Source organism: Aythya ferina (genome assembly GCF_964211825.1).
Source record: "Aythya ferina genome assembly, chromosome: 2".
Lineage (NCBI taxonomy): Eukaryota > Metazoa > Chordata > Aves > Anseriformes > Anatidae > Aythya > Aythya ferina.
This window is the reverse complement of record NC_140297.1, coordinates 29091133-29112342: the sequence shown is the minus strand read 5'-3', so window position 1 is coordinate 29112342 and position 21210 is coordinate 29091133. Positions and strand designations below refer to the sequence as shown.

At 37.3% G+C, this 21210-nt stretch overlaps 1 protein-coding gene across 1 annotated transcript in view; it reads left to right on the top strand.

Annotated features, from left to right (window-relative positions):
- THSD7A (thrombospondin type 1 domain containing 7A) overlaps positions 1-21210 on the top strand; it is a 286485-nt gene that overhangs the window by 157117 nt on the left and 108158 nt on the right. The window contains exons 5-6 of the mRNA XM_084510995.1: positions 13620-13868; positions 15477-15658. Coding sequence (XP_084367121.1) covers positions 13620-13868; positions 15477-15658 — 431 coding nt within the window. The remainder of the gene's footprint in view (positions 1-13619; positions 13869-15476; positions 15659-21210) is intronic.

The window sequence follows — 21210 nt, the reverse complement described above, 5'->3', positions numbered from 1 at the left end:
AATTTTCCACTTGTTTGTTTTACCTGGCATTCTCTTGCTAGCTTATGTTTTCTCCCTTCTTATCACCCATAATATTTTTGTCCAACTTGAAATCTTCTTTCAATTTCTTCTGCCTTTTTCTGTCTATGATGTGATTCTTTCTATTTTCTTCCCTCCAGTACAATACACGATTAATCAGGTTTACTTCAGCTGTGAAATGAATAAGATACGTTGCTGAAACAGGTTGACACCCATTGCTGCTAGGTAGGCGTTTATGAGCTTTTTTCAGGGTTTTTCCTTTGGAGTTTCTGTTATGCCAGTTAAACGTTCAATCAAAGAATTTGCAGTGACTTCAACCTTTCCTATTAGAAACTGTGTATTACAGGTTTTCAATTATGGCAAACATCTTTCAAGTATATTTAAACACAAAAATTCAAATTCATACAAAATTTTTACTTCTCCATGTCAGGATATTATGGTGTGACTACAAAGCACACCCCTCAAATACTGGTCAGAGTAATTCCAGATGTTACTACTAAAGAACTGGAAGATTTGGGTTGTTTGGATGGAAGGTGGGGCATCTGTGTGAAGATGTGAAGTATCTATGAGTATGTAAAAACCCATCACAAGGAATGACGGAATGAACTATTCTCCGTATATTATGGATGCAGAGCAAAAGTGATGGTGGGTTTAATCACAGTGTAACTGAATGAGGTTAGGCTTTCTAATACGGGATATGGTGAAGCTCTGGAAAAGATTGCCTGGAGAATTTGTCACCACAAGTCTCTGAAGGTTTCTAAGAACAAGTCAGAAATGCACGTGTCAGGAATGTACGCCTCTAGTAACCCTTGGCTGGGGAAGAGAGGCTAACTGCATAGTTTTTAAGGTCTTCTCTAGCTCTGATTTTCTACAGAATTCTTCTTTCAGAATTGCACTGTGCTTGAGTAAGTGTCCATACAAGGAATCTCAAAATCACCTTGCTCAGGCAGTCCTGGGTTTTGGTTGCAGCCCTGTCTCAGGGCTTTTACAGGAAGAATTTGCCTTTCCCCCAGATTCACATCACACAGCTTATGCTGTGCCCCAGCTCAGGAACATAATTACCCTTTAAATGCAGTGAATCATTTATTAAACATATTAGTGGCTAGTAGCTAGCAGCCAGACATTCTGTTTGAACATCCACATTTTTTTCTAAGTTTAAACAATCATATGGAACTACAGTACTTAAAAAATAAAAAATAAAATAAAAAAAAATTGGGGGAGGAATTTTCCTGTCCTGAGGCACTGACAGGTGGTACAAGAAAGAGAAAGTATAATTGGCAGTTGATGATGTACTTTTCTTATCATCTTTAAACTCACTCTTGAATTCACTCAGCTCAGTAACATTGTCTTAATTTCAGATGCCTCAGCATACTGTATTTGCACCATATATTCAGACTGCAGCAGGGAAATGGATGAAATTCTGTTGCCTGAGGCAGTGAAACAATGTAGGAACAATTCTTCATGACAGGGAAAATGATATAAATGATGCAGTGGATATTGTGATGTCTAATGGATATAATTTTATGTTGTAAATGTACAAAGGATTTATAATGTAATAGTCTTCCCACCAAATTCAACATGGATTTTTTTTTTTTTTCCAGTTGCATAATGAAAACAAGAGAATTTGATTAAATGATTCCTGTGAGAAATTCTAGCACTGACATCTTGGCCTTTAGAGACCAACCTCTACATGTCATCCATATATTAATCTGTTTCTTTTATACTGTGTTCTCCACTCTGTGGTCATATGCTTTATTCAGTGATTACAATTCCAGAATCTCAAACAATAGAATTATTTTTCTACCTGAGTTGTCAATGCAGCCAGCAAAAATGATTTTATAATCTCCATCAATAGCAGCCATGTTACTAAATAATATAGACAAGTAAGGTGACTGGATAACCTGCTGTGCTCATGTGAAATGCTCCTCAGCTTGAATAGTTCATTTTCAGTGAGTTTTGACTTTGGCAATCAGAAACAATCAGCCCCCTGGCAGCATGACTGAAAGAAGAAAAAAACCCTCAGGCGAGTAATATTTTTGCAGAGGTAGCAAAATTGGTATAGTATAAAAGGGGTTACAAAAAACAAGTTTCAGAAGGGTGCTCCAGAGAAAATGATTCTGTAAAGCTGTCAGCAAAACTTCAAAAAGGCAAATTCTCTAGACACATCAGCACACCAGGCATGGTGAAGAGAAGTGAAAAAAGAAAATCAAAGTGTAATTTATACACTTTATTGCCTAGTGAACAATACATCGTCTCCTATGAAGGATGAAATATTAGATTTTGTATTACTCATTCTGCAATAATGTACATGTTACATGGCTTATATTTGCTTTTTGTTTCCTTTAATCTGAAAATCTTGAGCATTTAAGATATTTTTAAAATAGAAATGGTGAAGAAGAGAGAATTCAGTAATTAAATCTGACTTTAAAATGACTGCCCTGGATATGTAACAAGACCAAAACAGTGTTGCTGTTAGTGGATGGGACAGTGTTGATCCGCTGAAATATTTCCTCTTTTTTTTTTGGTGCAAGTGGGATTTGTCAGAGGTCCCACAGAGAGACATTACACTTAAAACTGGCAACACAGAGAAATGTAATGTGTAAAAATTCACTTTGAGTTACAAATCTGTTTTCATTATTGCAAGTTGTGATGCTCGTGCCTTGTGTTAGGTCTATCACTTTCCATTACAATGTATACTCTGTTTTTGCTTGCTTCTATTTTGCCAGAATTTTATCATTTGTTCTCAACCATTCCTTAATAATTGTCTTCCTGAGCAAAATTTTTTGGGAAATTTTAGCAAAAATGTATTGTCCATTTTTGTACAAGCCTAGGAAAAAATATTTTGCTTTAGCAATGTATTAGCATGCACACAACCATTTTACTGAGAAGTTTTGTTAAGATCCTGCTGGACTGGGGAAAGGATATGAAATTCAGAGTGACAGGAGCAGGTTATGGACATAGGCATTTGTAACTGTAGGAACATGGAACAGAACTAGAGTTTCTTCTTGACCTGTATGTTTCTACACTTCAACAAACATTCTGAAATTCACTGGCAAAGCACATCACATTGCCCTTTAGTGGTTGGTCCAGAGTTATGGTGACAGGCTGCGACTGCCAGGAATTAGCTCAAATGGCTGTAAATGGGACTATATGTAAAGCAGTTCTGCAAGGCTGTAAGTAGCTATTAAAACAAGCAAAATGCGCACACACAGAAAAATAATTTTTATTTTACTTTATTTTATTTTATTTTAATTTATTTTTTCCCCATCATTTGGTTGTAGCTTATTTGTCTTGCTTAAGCTGGGACCAAGAAGCTCCTGTCTGTACAGGAGGGAGAAATTGGAGGAGATGAAGTAGGAAGCAGTACCTGCCAGCTCTTTGGCTGCAGTCTCCAAAACTGCTTGGTTGCTATTCCCTTGCAGCATCTTTGTGGTAGAGTTCTATTTGAGAAGCTGACCATTATTGATGATTTAAAGTGATAATTCAAGAAGCAACAGTAAAGTTTTAGTTGTATTCAGGACTTATTTCTTTGATGGGTAATCACAGTACACAATAATAGCAATGGGACTTAGTGGTGGGAACAAAAAGCACCCCAAATTTAAGATATGCTGAACATTTCCTGGGCAGCTTGGTTTAGCCCATTTATGCATTTAATGGTGTAGCTGCATTTCATTTATTTTACAGCTGTCCTTCTCAGAGGGTAGTTTATTATTTCTTCTCATCCTCACTGATTCTGTGCTTTTGTGCAATACTTAACAATCCATATTTCATAATGAATGAAACACCTTTGGAAGTTTCCATGATGATCTCATTGTTATACTTTACCAACTTGCATGTTTGGGAGAGTTTGAGATTTTATTTCTTCCAACTGAGGCAAGAGAGGTGTTAGTAGGCCAAAATTATTGAATTGCCCCACTAATTTCAGACTTGCAGTTTGATGTATATCATACCTGATTTTTCAGGTTACTTCTTGTATACCTGTATCTGCTTAGAGCACATCCACTGTGTTTTTACTGACCATAAATCTTAAGTCAGATGCCCAGGGACTAGAGAACAGCTGGCTGAGCATTTAGGTGGATGAGCAAGTGATACTCAGAAATTACTGGCTGAGAAAGGCATAGAATCTGCTCTTCTGGGATGACAATTTTACTTCGTTGGTCTTTCCCAGTCCTGAAACCTCCTAATCCAGTGTTCATATCCTAAATCATGCAATAAATGTCTCCTTCCACTTTATGGGCTCTCACTGTCCTTTTACATGTGAAGAAAGTGGGTTACAAAAAACACAGCATAAGCCTGTCACTTTCTTTACACCATTAATCTGGAGAAGCAGGCAAGTCACCCTGAGGTATATGCTGTCAGACAGAAAATAGACAATTCCGGTGTATACAATGGCAGCTCAGTTTGTTGACCCTGTAATACGCTAAGAAACAGCCTTGAAAGCATCTGTTTGGTTCTCTGATGCTTCATGAGACAAAAGGCAGAAAGGAAGGTAAGTGTGAAGATGGTTGTGGCTATGGTGGAGCAGTTTCAGGAAAGGATGGCAACGCAGAGAGGGCAGGTTGTAGAGATGAAGGCCCATAAGCAACCTTTAGCTTGTTTGTTGAGGAGCAGCTGGAAGCATACACAGCTACAGGCTGTTTCTTGTGTTACTGGAAAGGCATCTATGTAGTTGTTTTTGTACAGGAAGCTGTAAGGGTTTCAGTAGCAGAGCACCTGTAAATATCCTGTAAATATCACATATATGGATAATGAGCTATACATAGTTGTCTTGATAAATTAACTTGGAATTAGAGCATGTGCTGTTAACAAATGTACAAGAGGGGAGAAGACAATCATCTTGGAATAAACAGCTCCTGACAACTAAAAACCACAGAGTAATTGTCGGATGCCTAGGGATATGAGAATGTAAAACATTGTTAGAGAAACAGGATGCAAACATACTGCTTTGCTACCATTTTCATTGTATTTTTAGAATTTCCATGAATTTGAAAGTCAGAAGCATCCCATAGATTTTTAATGTGGTTTTATTGGAGACAGTAGATTCTGTGGATATACACAATATTATTCAATGGGTCTTCCTTTCTATTCTAAGTACCTGCTCTGTCATCTTACTGAGGGTGCTGTTTTGACAGTGGCTTGTCAGTATTGCTCTACGTTTAACATACTGTGCCAAAATCTAGATTTAAGATGGAAATGTACACACTGTGCTGAGTAATTGAAACACCAGCAATGAACCATTTATTTCTCCACACCATATTTTAACTCTTTTCATATAGTGAACAGTTGTTCTGTTCACTATAGAATAATATTTTACTTAAATACAAGTAATTCATTTTACCTAGCAAGATATAATAGTGTGTAATGTAATGAGGGTTAGAATACATGTTCTGATGTTCACTTCTGACCATAAATTCTCTGAATGAATGAATTCTATGAATAAGCTCTAAGTGGAATTTCTACCCTTATTTATTAGGAGATTAGATGCTTAATGGTAAACAGCATTAGGCCCTGAGATATTTAATACAGATCTTCTAAATCTTCGTCTACAGTGTACTTTTATGTATTATTTTTTTTGCCTCATTGTCAGGGAGTGTATATACTAATTGACTTCAATATGCCTAAATGAATACTCTCAGAATGCAAACCAAGCAAAATTTTTCTAAATTTTGGACTTGGTTACATTGGTATCATATCACAGTCTGTGAATGGTCCCATCAGTAACAAATTAGAACGTATTTTTGTTTAGAGTTATATTGTTCTTTCTATCATGTGACTGTGAAGCATTGCTCTGAGACAAACAGTACCCACCTATTTTCTCCATGAGCTTTATAAAGTTATGGTCTAACACCATAACTTCTTCCCTGGGAGGTGCAGTCCCCCAAGGAACTGGGAACTCCATGGGAAGGAAAGTCACTGAGTTCTTCTTCACCTGCAGATCCCCAGAAAAGCATAGTTAGACTGAGAGTAAAATGTCCAGTCTAGCTCCTGATATTGACCACTTTTTTTCAAGCATGGGGCAGTGAATTACCCACTGACATGGACAAAACTAATAGAAGGAGTGAATCTAAAATAACACCTGAAACAACTAATATTGCTAATATAATTTTAACATCAATGTTGCATATTTTTATTCATGAAGTTTGGAGGGGGGGTTGTTGGTTTTCTTTTGCTGATAACTTCATAAATATAACTGTTACTTATGGTGAAAGTAAATGCTAATTAATGCTCTATAGCAAATTTTTTCCCTGGTAAAAGAGAACCTTCTTCAGAAGATTTAGTAAACCATCTATGTAGACTATTGCCAGATAACCTCTTGTAGCAATTTAAAAGTTATCTGTATCATGGGATGTGCACACGTCACTGTGTCATTGAACTGTGAAAGATACTATCTCTACCTAAACTCTTCTGCTTTCTTACTTGCTCATACTCCGCTGGTATATGCAACAGCACCACAGCAGCTGTTGCCACTTGTTTGGTTATAGTAGAATTTCTTGTTGCTTTGCCTGTATTAGCTAATATATTTTTCCTCGACACAGTAGTTGTAATCTCGATTTTCTAGAAAGCCTGAGTAGTTCTGTTTTCTTCAAAACTATTTTGGCTGTGCAACTTTCTTGGCAGAATTAATTTAAATTGTGAAAGAATCATGGGAAAATATTGCTTTGAAAAGCACTTATCTGGGCAGTATTTGAATTGTAAACAAATAAAAGAGGCCTTATTGTTTGTGTGATTCTAACAGCTCATTATACTGTGGGGTACTAACGGTTTCTCAGAACAATGTACAATATGACCAATAATAAACATTGCAGCTGTAGGAAAAATGAATCAGGACTATGTCATGAGTGATACTTGTTACATTTGCTACTAGGAAAAAATGCAGAATGTCTTACATGTTCTATCTTCACAGTAACTTTTGGGAATTATCTAAACTCTGAATTTAAATCAGCTTCCTGCTATTCCTACTCTCTAGCACATGGTCATTAAACAGATATATTTTTTTCATTTAATTTTATTAATGAGAAAATAAACTGTCTTTTCTTTGTCACAGATTGTTTATCACAACATATTTCAAATTCCAACTATACTTTTGATGCAAGAATGTGGAGAGTTTGTGTTTGACTGTGTTGTTTTAGCAGTTGATGCATCCAGCAAGCTGTGTGAACTCTCTGAGGAGAACATTGCATAGAAGATACAACAGCTTGTTGTAATACATTGGAACATTTTATTAATTCTTTGTTTCTGTATGTCAGCTCCAAAATCCCTATTACTTATAGAGAGCATCTCTTACGGTTCCATGGTGTTCAAATAAAGAATGAGGAGATGCTACATCAGTAACATTAACATCTGAATTTAATCCCAAATAACATGAAGCACTGTCTAAACTAAGCATGAGTTTTGCTGGGTTTCTTCATGTCTACTGACCAGTACAGCTCAAGGTTGCTGTAGAAAATTTTACACAGGGATGTATACATTGGAAACTAACAGAGAGTAGATTTAGACTGGACATTAGGAAGAAATTCCTTGCTATGATGATGGTTAGACACTGGAGCAGGTTGCCCAGGAAAGTTGTGGAACACATCCCTGGAAGTGTTCAAGGTCAGGTGGGATGGGGCTTTGAGCATCCTGATCTAGTGAGAGGTGTTGAACTAGATGGGGAGTTGGACTGGATGTTCTTTAAAGGCTCCTTTCAACCCAAACCTTTCTGCTATTTTATGATTTCAAAGGTTGATTTGACCCTTGATTTGACCAGACTATTTCTGTTAAAGAGCATGAAGATCTAGGGTGTGGATCTACTCACATGTAGCCAGATTTCTCAGAAGTCTAAGTCCAGACTTTTTTAGTTTGTGATGCTAATAAGCAATGTGGTATATGTTTTATTTCTTCCCTGTAAGATTACAGTTACAAGTATAGTCTTTGGACAGTATACTTCAGTCTTTATGAAGGGTTTTTCAGTGCAAAGATATAACTTGTGTTTGGGAAGACTTTAAGCCAGTTGGCTGGAAAACAGGAAGACGTGTAATGGAATACTTTCTCTCTTTCCATTTTTGCCCTCGACTGGCAACTGCCAAAGCAGGTATCAGATTGGTTAGATCATTGGTTAGAACCATGAAGCCATTCTCATGTTGCTGTTTGTCATTAACTTTTCTCATTAAGTCTTCTTTCCAATTATCAGTCCAATGTGATATGGAGGAAAAATCTGAAAAAGTAGAAGATATTAGAATTTATCACACATTTAAAAGCTCAGTGAAGAGAGTGCTTTCAGCCACCTGCTTGCACATTAGTACACAGGTACTATGGTGCTATTTGCTCCAGGCTTATGCCTTAAGCTTCATTCTGTATGTGTCCATAGCCTCAATTATCCCCTGAATTACTTTGAAATCCCCATGGGGATTCAAAAGCTATCCAAAGCAACATTTAGATTTTATTTATTTCTGCAAGGAGCAAAAGTGAGGCTATGGAACGTGAGTAAACACAAATTCCTGACACATATCTCCAAAAGATGTTGAGCAGTAATTATGTCCTGTATTTTGACTTTTGAACCACCACTTTTTCTTTATTTCATTTATCTCATCCAAATCTTTGAGGTCAAGAATGGTTTTAATGTTGGCTTAATAGCAATAAAACTCATTTCACCCCTGTGATGTCTCCTTGGGATTGCCTTTTCTTTCCACACTGTCATCTACCCATTTATATTCCTTCAGCTTCATTTCCCCACTATTTTTCTGTTTTGTCTTAAGCAGAACTTCCTCTAAGAACAGCCTTACTTCAAATATTGTAATGCCCCCTCCCCTGCCAATAGACAGACACTTAGGACAGTGTCCCTGTTATGTAGTCATTGTGTTGGAAGCAAGTTCCTGCAGTCTTTACATATTTCCCTATACCACCACCTCTTATATCCAGTCTGCCCTGGTGAATTTGGATGCAACTCACATACTTTTCTCAGAGCTTCCAAAGCAATATGGACAGTGGTGTATGGGTTGATAGTGAGGACTTGCTTGTGCACTCCCTGCACATTTTGAATGGCTAATTTTGTGTATAGTGTTACTTAGATGTTACTGAAAGTTCATAGAGGATGGAGATGGTTGATGCAGAACTTTGTGGTTTGGATGATACTACAAAGATGAATACAAACTATCTAAGACATAGATTTGCTTATTTAAATGATCTTTTTGCCTGTTTTAAACATTTTTTAGTTAAATAACAGTTTAGAACTTCAAGGCTTTTGGTATCCATACAAAAGCTTCATTTTGGGGGTGGCATGAGACAGAGAAGCCTTCCTGCATTTAAATGATCTCAGCTTTTTACCTGGGAATTTGCCTTTTCAGAAACCATCGCATAATCATAGTATAGAAATGCTATAATTTCTGTTCTGATAGTTATTAACTATCATTCTTTACTTACCTGGTCATGCTGGATCTTTTTTATAGAGAGGTTTTTATCTTCTGATCCGTTATCTGCCCATATGCTTTTACTTCTGTCAGAAGATTCATTCAATTTCGGTAACCAAATCAGATGCGTAAATCCATTTGGAAGTGCAGAGTGATTTACATTAAATGAAGCTTTGCTTTAAATTATTTTTGGTGTGAATCACATCTGCAGGCTTAGATACCAGAACCAGAAGACACTATCTTGTGTGGTAAAGACATTCCCAGGTCTCAATGAATCTATACAATTTCATAGACCAGACATTTAAAGGAAACATTACCAACCTTCTAAGTGAATATACTACATATGCTGAACTTTTAAAATGTCACTTTTGTCTTTCAGAGCTACTGTTTTTATGTAATAGAGAATTAATCATTTTAATTTTGAATGTTTGTATATATTTATCTGCATTGAAATATTATGGAAAAGATCAATTTTTCTTGGTACAGAGAAAAAAAGTTTGAAAGTCTTGCAAATCTTTTGAAGGTGTCAAGAGTCAGAAAGAAGTAGAAAAAAATCTTTGAAAAAAACTGAGGGGACTTCTGGAACATCAGATTCATTGTTCCCAGACTGCCTAGGAACAGGAGGTGCATTGAGATGCCATGTGAGATTAAGTGTAGACTAGTTTAGTTACAAGTAACAGGTATAGATGTACTTTGGACAGGGAAATGTTGTAGGGGGGGAAAGGACATGTAATCTGCTCTGGAAGCTACTCTATTACCTCCAAAGAGATTTTAGTGTGATTTACCTTATCATTTATTTAACTAAACAGTTTCACTCAGTCTTATTTAGAGGGATTGGTGATACTAGAAGTTTCGATATAATGCCTCCTTAGTTGCCACTTGATCTAGAATGCAACACAAACTGTTACAGGTCATGAAATTCAGTATGGTCTTCTTCAGTTGCTTTTAACATGAAAGTAATGATATGGTCATTGGAGGTTTCCCTTTTCAGGGAAGGACATAATCTTTGCATGAAGCCACGTAGGAACTGCAGCCAGAGACAACTTCAGGGTTTGGGGCAGTTTGCTTTAATGAAGAAAGATAATTTGTATTATTGTTTTGTTCTAGTAAAACAACTTCCAATAATGAAAATCTCAGTCAGTATCATGTAACACCTCTCCCAAAGATGATTTGAAGTAGACGCAAAGCCCACAGAAAATTGCACATCATGAATTGATCTTTACTTCTCATGATTGCTCCTTTTTAGTGGCAATTTCGTGCATGTTCCCTGGCAAGATGTGTCTATAATTAAACGCGACCTGTCTCAATATGAGTAAAGAGATTGGTTTTATCTGCTCTCATGGGAGTTACACTGGAAACGAACTTGGGAGGAGGTGATACATCATGTTCTCCAGAAGGATTTGCAAATACTCTTCATGTTAGAATCCATAAGGAAATGATTCTTTGTTCAGTCATTAAAATGTGTTCCTCTATGGGATAAATGAGTCTATATGTTTTGGAAGACATTCAGAAATTGCGGTATTTAATTTATCAGTAGTTATTGTAGTTGTAAGCTGGATGAGACTAGATAAAGGCAAAAACGGTCCACTAGGAAAAATTTTCTCAGTAGCTTTGAGTGTCTTTAACCCTAAGGAGGTGCGGTGGTTTTACCTGCTATGCAGCTTAACTCCACCACAACTGTGCTCTCACTCAAAAAGAAAAAAGAAAAAAAAAAAAAGAGAAAATACAATGGAAAGGGCTCAAGTTTTGATATAAGGACAGGCAGTAATTAAAGTAATTTATTGCCTATCACTAGTGGACTAGAGCAGTGTGAAACTAAAAGCAAACTAACACCTACCCCCCATTCACCCTCTTCTATCTCCTCCCCCTGAGCAGCACAGTGCAGAGGAACAGCAAATGGGGGCTGTGGTCGGTCCCTAATGCTTTGTCTCTGCCACTCCATGGTCATGCTCTGCCCCTGCTCCATGTGGGGTCCCTCCCACAGGATGCCGTCCTTCCCGAACTGAGCCTGCGGGGGCTGTCCACAGGCAGCAGCTCTTCAAGAACTGCTCCCACATGGGTCGGTCCCACAGGAGCAAACGGCTCCAGCACGGGTCTCCCATGAGCGGCAGCTCCCCCCAGACCTCCTGCTCCTGTGTGGGCTCCTCTCCACGGGCTGCAGCTCCAGCCTGGGGCCTGCTCCTGCGGGTGCTGTCCATGGGCCACAGCCTCCTCCAGGCCACATCCACCTGCTCCACTGGGGGCTCCTCCACAGGCTGCAGCGTGGAGATCTGCTCCATGTAGGACCCATGGGCTGCAAGGGGACAGCCTGCTCTACCAGGGGCCTCTCCACAGGCCACAGGGGAGCTGCTGCTGCATTGCTGGAGCACCTCCTGCCCTCCTGCTGCACTGACCTTGGTGTCTGAAGGGCTGGTTCTCACTCCTTTCTCCCAGCACTTGTTGCACAGTCATTTTTTTTGTTTGTTTGTTTTTGTTTTGTTTTGTTTTTCCCTTCCTTAACTCTGCTCTCCCAGAGGCCCAATCAGTGTTGCTCCCTGGCTTGGCTTTGGCCAGCACTGGGTCCCGCTGGAGCTGTCTCTGATCTGACATGGGGCAGCTGCTGGGTTCTGCTCACAGAGAGAGCCCTGTAGCCCTCATGCTAGCAAAACCTAGCCAAATAAACCCAAGACAGGAGCATGTAGCTTCTGTCCTAAAGCAGAATAAATGGTGTATATCATGCATTAGGTGTTTTTGTTTTCCACTTTTCACATAGTAAGAACATAAGAAATCTACTGGATAGTGGTCTGTCAAGCCCAGGAGTGTCTCCAGCTCGCTGTCCCTGGTGTTGGAAAAGGAATGCTATTTAAAGACTAAGCAAACTAGCTAATTTTTAAGTCCTTTCCCTTAGTATTCCTCAGTATTCAAAGTTAATGTATTAGGGATGGTGGCAAGTGTATACCCATCTAGTCATTTTAGTATCTATATATTGTCCACAAATTTGCCTAGCCCCTTTCTGAACCCGCTGACACTATGTCCAAACCACTTATGTCCATCTGTTAGCAAGATGGCAACTGTCTTTCCACATACCTTTTTTTAACTGTTCTCCTGTTAGTGTCATCAAGTATCCCTATTTCTAGTATTATGAAATTCTGTTAGCAATGCAACGCGAAGTTGGATATGTGTACAGCAAGTTTGATATAGCAACAAAATAGTTTTATCTTTCCATTAAAATAGCAACAGCAACAAAAAGTCTTTCTTGTATTGTTTGTAGGGGTGGTACTGAACGGAGCATTTCATTATGCTATCTGCAGTGCAGATAAATCTTTTTCCTGTCTAACTATTTTACAAGCCAGAATTCTATTTCAAAACAGACATGATAAATATATGTATGTTGTAATTGTAATTAAGAAGGTAAGGTTACGATCGGTTTAATTGTATTTTAGCTTCAATATTGCTCATTGTCCTATTGTGAATCAAGTTCTGAAGCAGAAATAAGTTGGTTAGAATGTAACATTTAAAAATGCAGAGGCATTTAGGAGAGAATGTTGCTGACAACCTATATAATATGTGAATGAAGCAATCAGATGGAGATTGGAAATGAAATGACAGCCTTCAACAAGGAACAGGAAATTAAGGCAATGGTTTCACTGTAGCAGAGAAGGCTCTATTTTACAGGAGAGTTTGTGCCCCTTTTAGACCATGAGACATTACTGTGGCAATATACCAGCTGTTAACAAAGCAAAGTGGTAGTGTCCAAGTATTCAATAAATATGACATTGCATTTTTAAACAATTAATAGTCTGGAAATGAGATCACATGAGATGACATTGACTGCTTGATTCTCTTCGAAAAGCATTGTGTAGACATCTCTTGTTATTGGTCCTTCACTTCCTGTATGTTCTAAGAAAAATAATTGAGTATACCAAAAAATAAAGTGGTGACAAAATTTATTTTCTCTTTTGTACTTCATACATATATAGATGATTTTTAATATTGACCACAAACATGGTAACACTGGTTGTTTCTAATGAAAGCAAATCGTATGTGTCTGGTTTTAGTCAGTTTAATCAAAAGCCATTTTGCCTGACTTTCTGCGATCATATACATGTGGACTGGAACTTAAGAGCTTTACAAATATTTAGTGACTTTGCTTGTTGCAATGAACAGCATTTTTCTGTAGGAGTTCATGTTTGTCTGTGCATGTGCACTGAAAATTGTAATTCTCTCTTACTACAGCTTTTGCAAGCAAGAAAAGCTGCCAATTACGTTCCAGTCCTGTGTCATCACAAAGGAGTGCCAGGTGTCAGAGTGGTCAGAATGGACCCCCTGCTCCAAAACCTGCTTTGACATGACAACCCCTAAAGGGAATCGTACAAGATCACGGACCATTAAACAGCTCCCTATTGGCAGTGAAAGTGAATGCCCGCAATTAGAAGAAACAGAGCAATGCATTTCTCAAGGAGATGGTGTAGCACCATGCATTACGTAAGTTGGTTCATTTCAGTTCACCCTATACTAAAATGTAGAATTTCAGTTAGGCATACAGGGTTGGTAATATCAACCAAATCACTATTAAGGTACTGTAGAAATAATAGGTTTGATTTTTATATCCTTTGCATATTCAGTGCTCTCCTTAGGAGCCCAAAGTCTGTAAATTATAGCTATTATAGTGAAATTACATCTTTTTTTCAAGTACAGGAAAAAATAACAAATACTTATTTTTTCATTAGTGTTCCCTTATAAAAGATAATGTGTTTGTGAGTACACAGGCAGAGTCATGAATATAATAAATTAATTGTATTAATTTGTCAGTGATCTCCCTACACAACATTTCTGCCAGTATCATTTTCTGTTGGCAGAAAAAATGTCATAGGAAAGGGCTGATAAATATTGATTTAGAAGCTAGTCTTTTCAGAAAGACTCTTCTTAACACAATAAAAGCAGGACTGGGCCCCACATGGAAAGTGGGAGAGGCTAGCACTTGTGGTAAATAAAATAACCCTGTTTAAAGTTTAGAAGAAATGACAGCAGGCACTTCAAATTCAAGAAAGAGCAGTAATCCTTATCAACTAATCAAGATTAATATTAAAGTCCCAACTGTGCTTTTTCTTTATCAGACTAGCAAGAGGGTTTGGGTAAATGTCATTTGATGTTAAGCCATTTTGCATCTGCATCTTTGACTGCAGTACGTATTTTTCATTTAAGAGTTGAAATGTCATCTTTACCCATCTCCAAGCCACGTTGGGAAGCAGTTCACTTGATTTAGCTTTAAAGCGCTTGTTGGGTAAAGAATTCTGTGGCATTTCTTGTGGTTCATAATCCTGCTTGGGATTTTAACTCAGAGTCACAGATCTTCTTTCCTGCGCACTCACTGATTAGAAAGCTCACAGCTTCTCATCATTCATCATTCACCCAGCAGGGATGCTTCAGCACTGCAGAGAAACCATCTTCCTCTTGACAGTGAAAAAAGAACTTACTGAAATGATTTCTGTAATGATAATAAAAAATAAAATAAAATTATATTTTTTACCTTCATATTTAGGAGGAACTTCTGTCTCTTTTATCAAAAATGAATTAGAGACTCTTGGTTTTGTTTTTCTTTTTTTTGTGTATGTTTTTTTTTTTTTTTTTTTTGGAGTTAGCTTGGTGTTTTTATTTTTCACTCTTTTTTTCTGGCTCTTATGTTTCTCAGCATGCACATTTCTTTGATGTTTTGGTTTTGTTTCATATAAACTGTCTAGCTCTAAACAAATGTCGAGAGTCACTATCATTACAGTTAGCTTATCTGAACACAGACCTGTATCTTTCTGTATATAAAGTTTTTCTTACTTCCAATAAAATATTTATATGTGCAGTATGTTTCAGGAATTGAACAGGAAAGATCTTCCCAAAAAGTCATGATTTCAAAAGTCAAATAACTGAGGAAATGTTTCCACCCACGTAAAACATCAAACAATGCATCTGTGTGCAAGCAACTCTGGAAGTCAGGCCTTTTGTAAAATACATAAAGATATTAAGGCATTTTGGCTTGTATAACAACATCATGTGAAAGGGCTTCATTTTTGAAAACCTGATTCACCCAATTTGATCTAGGTATGGCTGGCGGACCACAGAGTGGACAGAATGCCGCGTTGATCCTCTACTCAGCCAACAGGATAAAAGGCGAGGAAATCAGACAGCACTGTGTGGAGGTGGCATTCAAACCCGGGAAATCTACTGTGTGCAAGCTAATGAAAATCTCCTCTCCTATTTAAATACCCTCAAGGAAAAAGAAGGTAAATTTGATTTGCTTGCAATTGAATTAGTGTGAAATCAGAGCACTTCAGCATTCCAGTGCTCCTTGACAGTCATTGTCTTTTGTCATGAGTGCCTTGTAACGTTACAGGTTACTGTTATCTAAGCTTATATGAAAGCTAATTCAAAAGAAAGTATTTAATTGCAGGAGCAGAGATGTCATTCTCTGTGCTGGAAATGTTGATTCCTAGCTATTAATTACTTTCCCTTAATATTTATTGAAAATTATTGTCTTATGTGAAGGACATCTCTCAATAAGAAAACACATCGGAATGTAGGTCAGGTATCCTAGTTTTGGTGCCTTCATTTACTGTAGATCTCCAGTGTGTCCTTGAGGTGGATGATGTACACATGAGGTTTGATGTGCAGATGGAATATGTCAATTACAGAATGTAAACACAATATAGAAATGTGTAAAAATATGACTACATTTCATTCTCAAGAAACTGATTTTTCTTTTCTTGATTTGGTTAAGTTCTTAAGTCACTTTGAGGACCTTAGGCCAATATAATTTCATGGGTTTGTTTCCCAAACTGAAAGAGAGAAGTGATTATTCTTTGTCACTGTTGCATCTTGTAGAACTTCGTAAGAAAAGAGAGAACAGTTTAGGAGAAATATTAGTTAATTATTTCAGTAATATAATTTCTGAAGAAAACTTGAGTATTTTATGTTACTTCTGCATAATAATACATCACTATAAATTTAGAAACCACAGTGACTTAAGCTGAGTACATTTAGCTCATTAATTATGTTTTATCTTATCTATTCTATTTTCTACAAACACACAAGAGTATTTAAAAAGAAAAAAAGAAAAAGAAAGAAATACAGCCACATACTCGAGGAGAAGGGACATCCTTACAAGAGACATGTATAAAGCAGCATCTAGAGCAGAGCTGAGCAAGGGGCAGGCTAGTGAGGTTTCTGCTGGGGGTTAAAGGCACTCTCCAACAGTTAGTGGTGAGTATTACCACCAACATCCCTTTCAGCATGAGTGTTTGGACCAGTAGGATTCCATGTCTGTATTTATTAAAGAAGGACTTTTCCAGCTACTTCATCTAATATACATGAAAACATACAGAGGCTTTTAGTAAATCACCTCTGCAGAACAAAGTTTAGGTGCCCCTGCCTCAGAGTAAAGGAGTTAAAACTCTCAGCTAAAGAGAGGTAACAATGAAATCCAAGGCAGCTTACTGTTCAGTATGGTGATTAGGATTTGGATATGCTGTGATGTCTCGCCAGCTTAGGCGGGTGTGAAATCGGCCCTTATCAGAGTGTGACAGGAAGGCACAGAGCCCATCCAGAGGTAATCTCTGCAGGCCTCCAAAAGCTGATTAAAATGTAACTATTCTTTGGATGCATAAACATGAGAACGTTTTTTCAAGACCTCAAACTCAGGGCAAAGTGGGTCTTTGCTTAAAGAGCAGATTTGGGGTGTTTCTGTATGAGGGGGCAGGGTTAAAAGGCACTGCTTCTCCCCTCCTCCCTGCTCTCCTCACACCTCAGATTCAGGGCAGGCCAGAGCTGCTCCAGCACTCACTTCTGTGAAACAACCAAACCAATACCTCTTGAAATGACACAATTTATACACTAGGGGTAATTTGAGAATGGATCAAAGCCAGGAAGACACCTACCAGCATTAGCCATGGGGAAACGCCTTCATTTCAGTGCAGTGTGCAGTTGGTTTTAATTCTGTCTCAGTAAGGCTGCTTTGAAGAACTCTATTTTTGCATACTCATGATGGCGTTTCCCTGCTATTTCAGAAATTCAGTCACAGAGCAAGTCGAAGGCTAGTGCTGCACCTCTGCTATCGATCACTTTTGAAATAACAGGTAGGTAAATGAAGGCTTCTCACCTGGCCTTTCAATCAAAAGTGTTCCAAGAAGGCAATAATGTCCCTTTTGGGGACCTATGTTGGCTGTATGTATATAATTGACATGTTTATGTAGATTTAAAATAGTTTAATGGATTTGTGCATTCTCAGAAAAGTTAAGAACGATTTGAAAGTGACAGGCTTGAATTTAAACTGATGAAGTTAATTAGCCAGCTAGGAAGCTCAGAACTACCCTGCGGTCACTCCTGAACCAATTCAGCAAGTGACTGATGTACCCGCAGTCACTTGGGAATTACTTCATTGCTATTTCTTATCCTTTTTGTGGAATTAAAACACCGAGCTAGGGCTCCAGTAAGAACTTTACCTTTTAAGACTTGCCTTAACCACAATTCCCTAAAGCATTCCAATCTATATTATCACCTATCAGAATTTATAAATGTAGGGTTAAGGAAGGGGCTGGAATGCAGGGTGAAGTAATTAGACAGATGATAGTCGAGACTCCTAGAGGCCATTGTCATTCTGCCATCTACTTGCCACTAACTTTATTGTTCCATGTCTTCACCTGTCCATCTAACTGGTTTAGTCATGAAGCTTCTCTCACAACAAACCTGTGAGATAGACTGTGTCATCTTTTTCCAAGTACCTTTAAAATTCACACTGTAGAAAAAGGATGGAAGGACAGTACCTTTATGAGTAGAAATTTATTATACATCTGCAAACACACACTCCTTGTCCAGTTAAACTCAGAGGAACAGGTTACGTGGATGGAATTGTGTAGAGGATCAGGTCCTGAATCACCTCCAGTCTTTTGAAGACACCATTCAGCACTTTTGGAAAAAAGGGAAGAATGTGTGTTCTTTCATTGCTAATCATAATAAGTTTTAAGATTGTGTTTTTCTTGCCTTTTTGGAGTGAGAACACTTCAGCTGGGGAGATTTCCTTCTGTTGATTTCTGTGTAAGCAGTGCAGACCAGAAAGAGGAAAATGAAATTGTCTCTCCTTATGCTTATGCAGCCACACATTCTCTCTCTCCAGCCTGGTCACCAGTGCCACTGGGCCACTGTTCTATTGATGGTTCCTGGAGAAGAATGGCGAGGTTGAGAACTTGAAAAATGTAGCAAAAGCTACACAGAACTATGTTTTTCAGTTATTTTTAAAATGTAGTCCTGTGGGGTCTGAATATCCTATTTTTTTCACTCTGCTTTTAGTTAGGGGCCTATTCCAGCACTGAAGAGCCCAGAGGTGGTCTCCTTGTCTATGTCATGGAGACTGTAATTCATTCCTTACCAGAAAACTGGAGCTGATAGAATGCTTTAGGAATAGGCCAAGTGACTTAAGAATAAACCAAAAAAAGTTTTGTTTTGTTTTTCAGTTTCTCCCATTTTTTTAAGTCTATTTTCTTAGCTGTGTTGAAGAAGAAAAAGTAATTTTCAAAATGTATTCACTTTTCTCTCTATTTTGGCCAAATTTGAATCAAAATCTACACAGAGCTTGTAGTGTTACAAACGATCTAATCAGCATTCAGCATCACGGTCAAGGAATAAAGAACAACTTTTATACCTTACACAAAAGAATATGAAAGGACAGAGATAAGATAAGAGTTTAAACTGTAAATTTCTGCATCCAGCATCATCATCTCTGAAAGTATCTTTGCTGAACACTAAGCAGCAAAATCTGAGCTCATTTATACTAAAATAACTTTTCTGTCTCACTGTTCAATTCATTTGTTTTAAAAACAACACATAACAGACCTTGTGTCAGACCTTTGGACATCATTGATGTGCTGAAACCCAACATTTCAAAAATATTTCAGCATTTTGAGATTTATTGATACAACTTACCTGTCCCCAGAGGACTTCTTCCTTCTCCTACACTCTACAAATGATGGAAAAGGCAGATATTGTCAGCACGTGTCTTCATTAAAAGTTTAATTAACAATGTTTGCTGACAAGACCTGGAATTCTTACTGGACAAATACCTACAAAAATTTGAAGTAGTATTCTTAGTTGAAATAGTATCCTTCTTGCATAAGTTCGTCTCTTTAAAACAGTCACAATTCTTCATATTTTGGATGAATACAACTGTCACAAAGTTGGTTGAAGCTAAATGGATTGCTACAGCAGCACAGTAGCATCTTCTTTTTTGCAGACTCTTAAAAAAAATAATAATAAATGGCTGAGATATGGAACATCTGTGATATGAAAATCTGCTATTTTAAGCTTCCTGACAAAAGGTCTTTGTTGTTTTTCTGAGTGCCATCCTGTGAACTAGTGTGATGGTAAGTGCTTTATCCTGATGCAACTGGAGATGAAGCAAGGCATTATTCTGAATGCTTTTCCTTGTTCCCTGAAGCAAGACTGTGTCTCAGGGGTGTAATTGACCCTTAATTTCAACTGTCTCACTTGGGCAATTTCCTGATTAAATCAAAGTTAAAAAGTACTGTTAGCAATTACTTTTTTCTTTTCTTTTCCTTTTTTTTTTAAATTTATTTTCCTATAAACTATTCACTGCAAACTCAATTAGTGGCAAATTATGTTTATTTATATTCATGTTCTACAGGAGATATACATACTATGTTGATCATCATGCATGTTAGATGTGCATGTCAAACTTATTGTAAAATTCAGTGTTCTGTCATAAAGTTTAGTTCCAATGTAGCATTATGCAAATGTTTGAATAATTTTTCCTCTATTATTTTGTGTTAAGAGATTGGTGAGCTGGAGGCAGTAATGTTTAATGACTATTTGCCATCTGCACCAAGGGAGGCAAGACAGGAAACTAGATTAAGAATACTGATCTTTTTCTCATTCCCTTTTCCTCTTAAAAAGTAAGAATCAAGTGTTTTTTCTGTAACTGGAAGGATCATCTTTTTAGAAAGTCTGAATGGAAAGAGACACACATCTACAAATACTTCAACAACTTGATGTTTAATTTCAAATTATATCTGTTGTTATGTCAACCTTGCGTCATTTGAGTAACAACTTATTTTAGAATATGTTCAATCACAAAGCTGTTTCCATCAAGAGACTTATTTGTAGGTGTGGCAGAAAATTACTGAGGTTACAGTTCTGTAGAGGAGTCCTTAGAGAGTAGGATGAGAGTATTTTATATTTAGTAATTACGTGTTTCCTCGGTCAGCCAAAGAGAAGAACATGACAAACATCACTTTGCATTCTAGTAGACATTCTCTGCTTAGTTTAATGTCTTGCCAAATTCTGTATTTTGAAAAAGGGTTAAAATCTTGCTTGCAATAAACGGTACGCTTCAGTTTAGAGTTCTGTGACTTCATCTGGCACCTTACAGAGGTGTCCTATTGTTTGTGTAACCCAGGAATTGAAAAGAGAGGCTTGTAAAGTATGAAAGATGCAGGGTGGTATGGGTCTGTTACAAGCCTTTATACGTTTTTAAAAAACAGAATATTCTGCCTTCACAGATGTCTTTTTATAGGCTAATAATACATTCATGAAAAGTCAGTTATTTCATGCAGAGTTATATATATATATATATATATATATATATATATATATATATTGCATATGTGTTATATGTAAACATATACTTGTGTAAAACAAAGCCTTTCTTGAAATGAAAATGCTATTGCACAAGATCTTACTGCTGAGTGTGCACTTGAAGGTCTGTAGAGTAAAAGAAACAAAATTTTGTCTTCAATTTAACTGTTTCAAGTTATAGCTTAAAAATAAT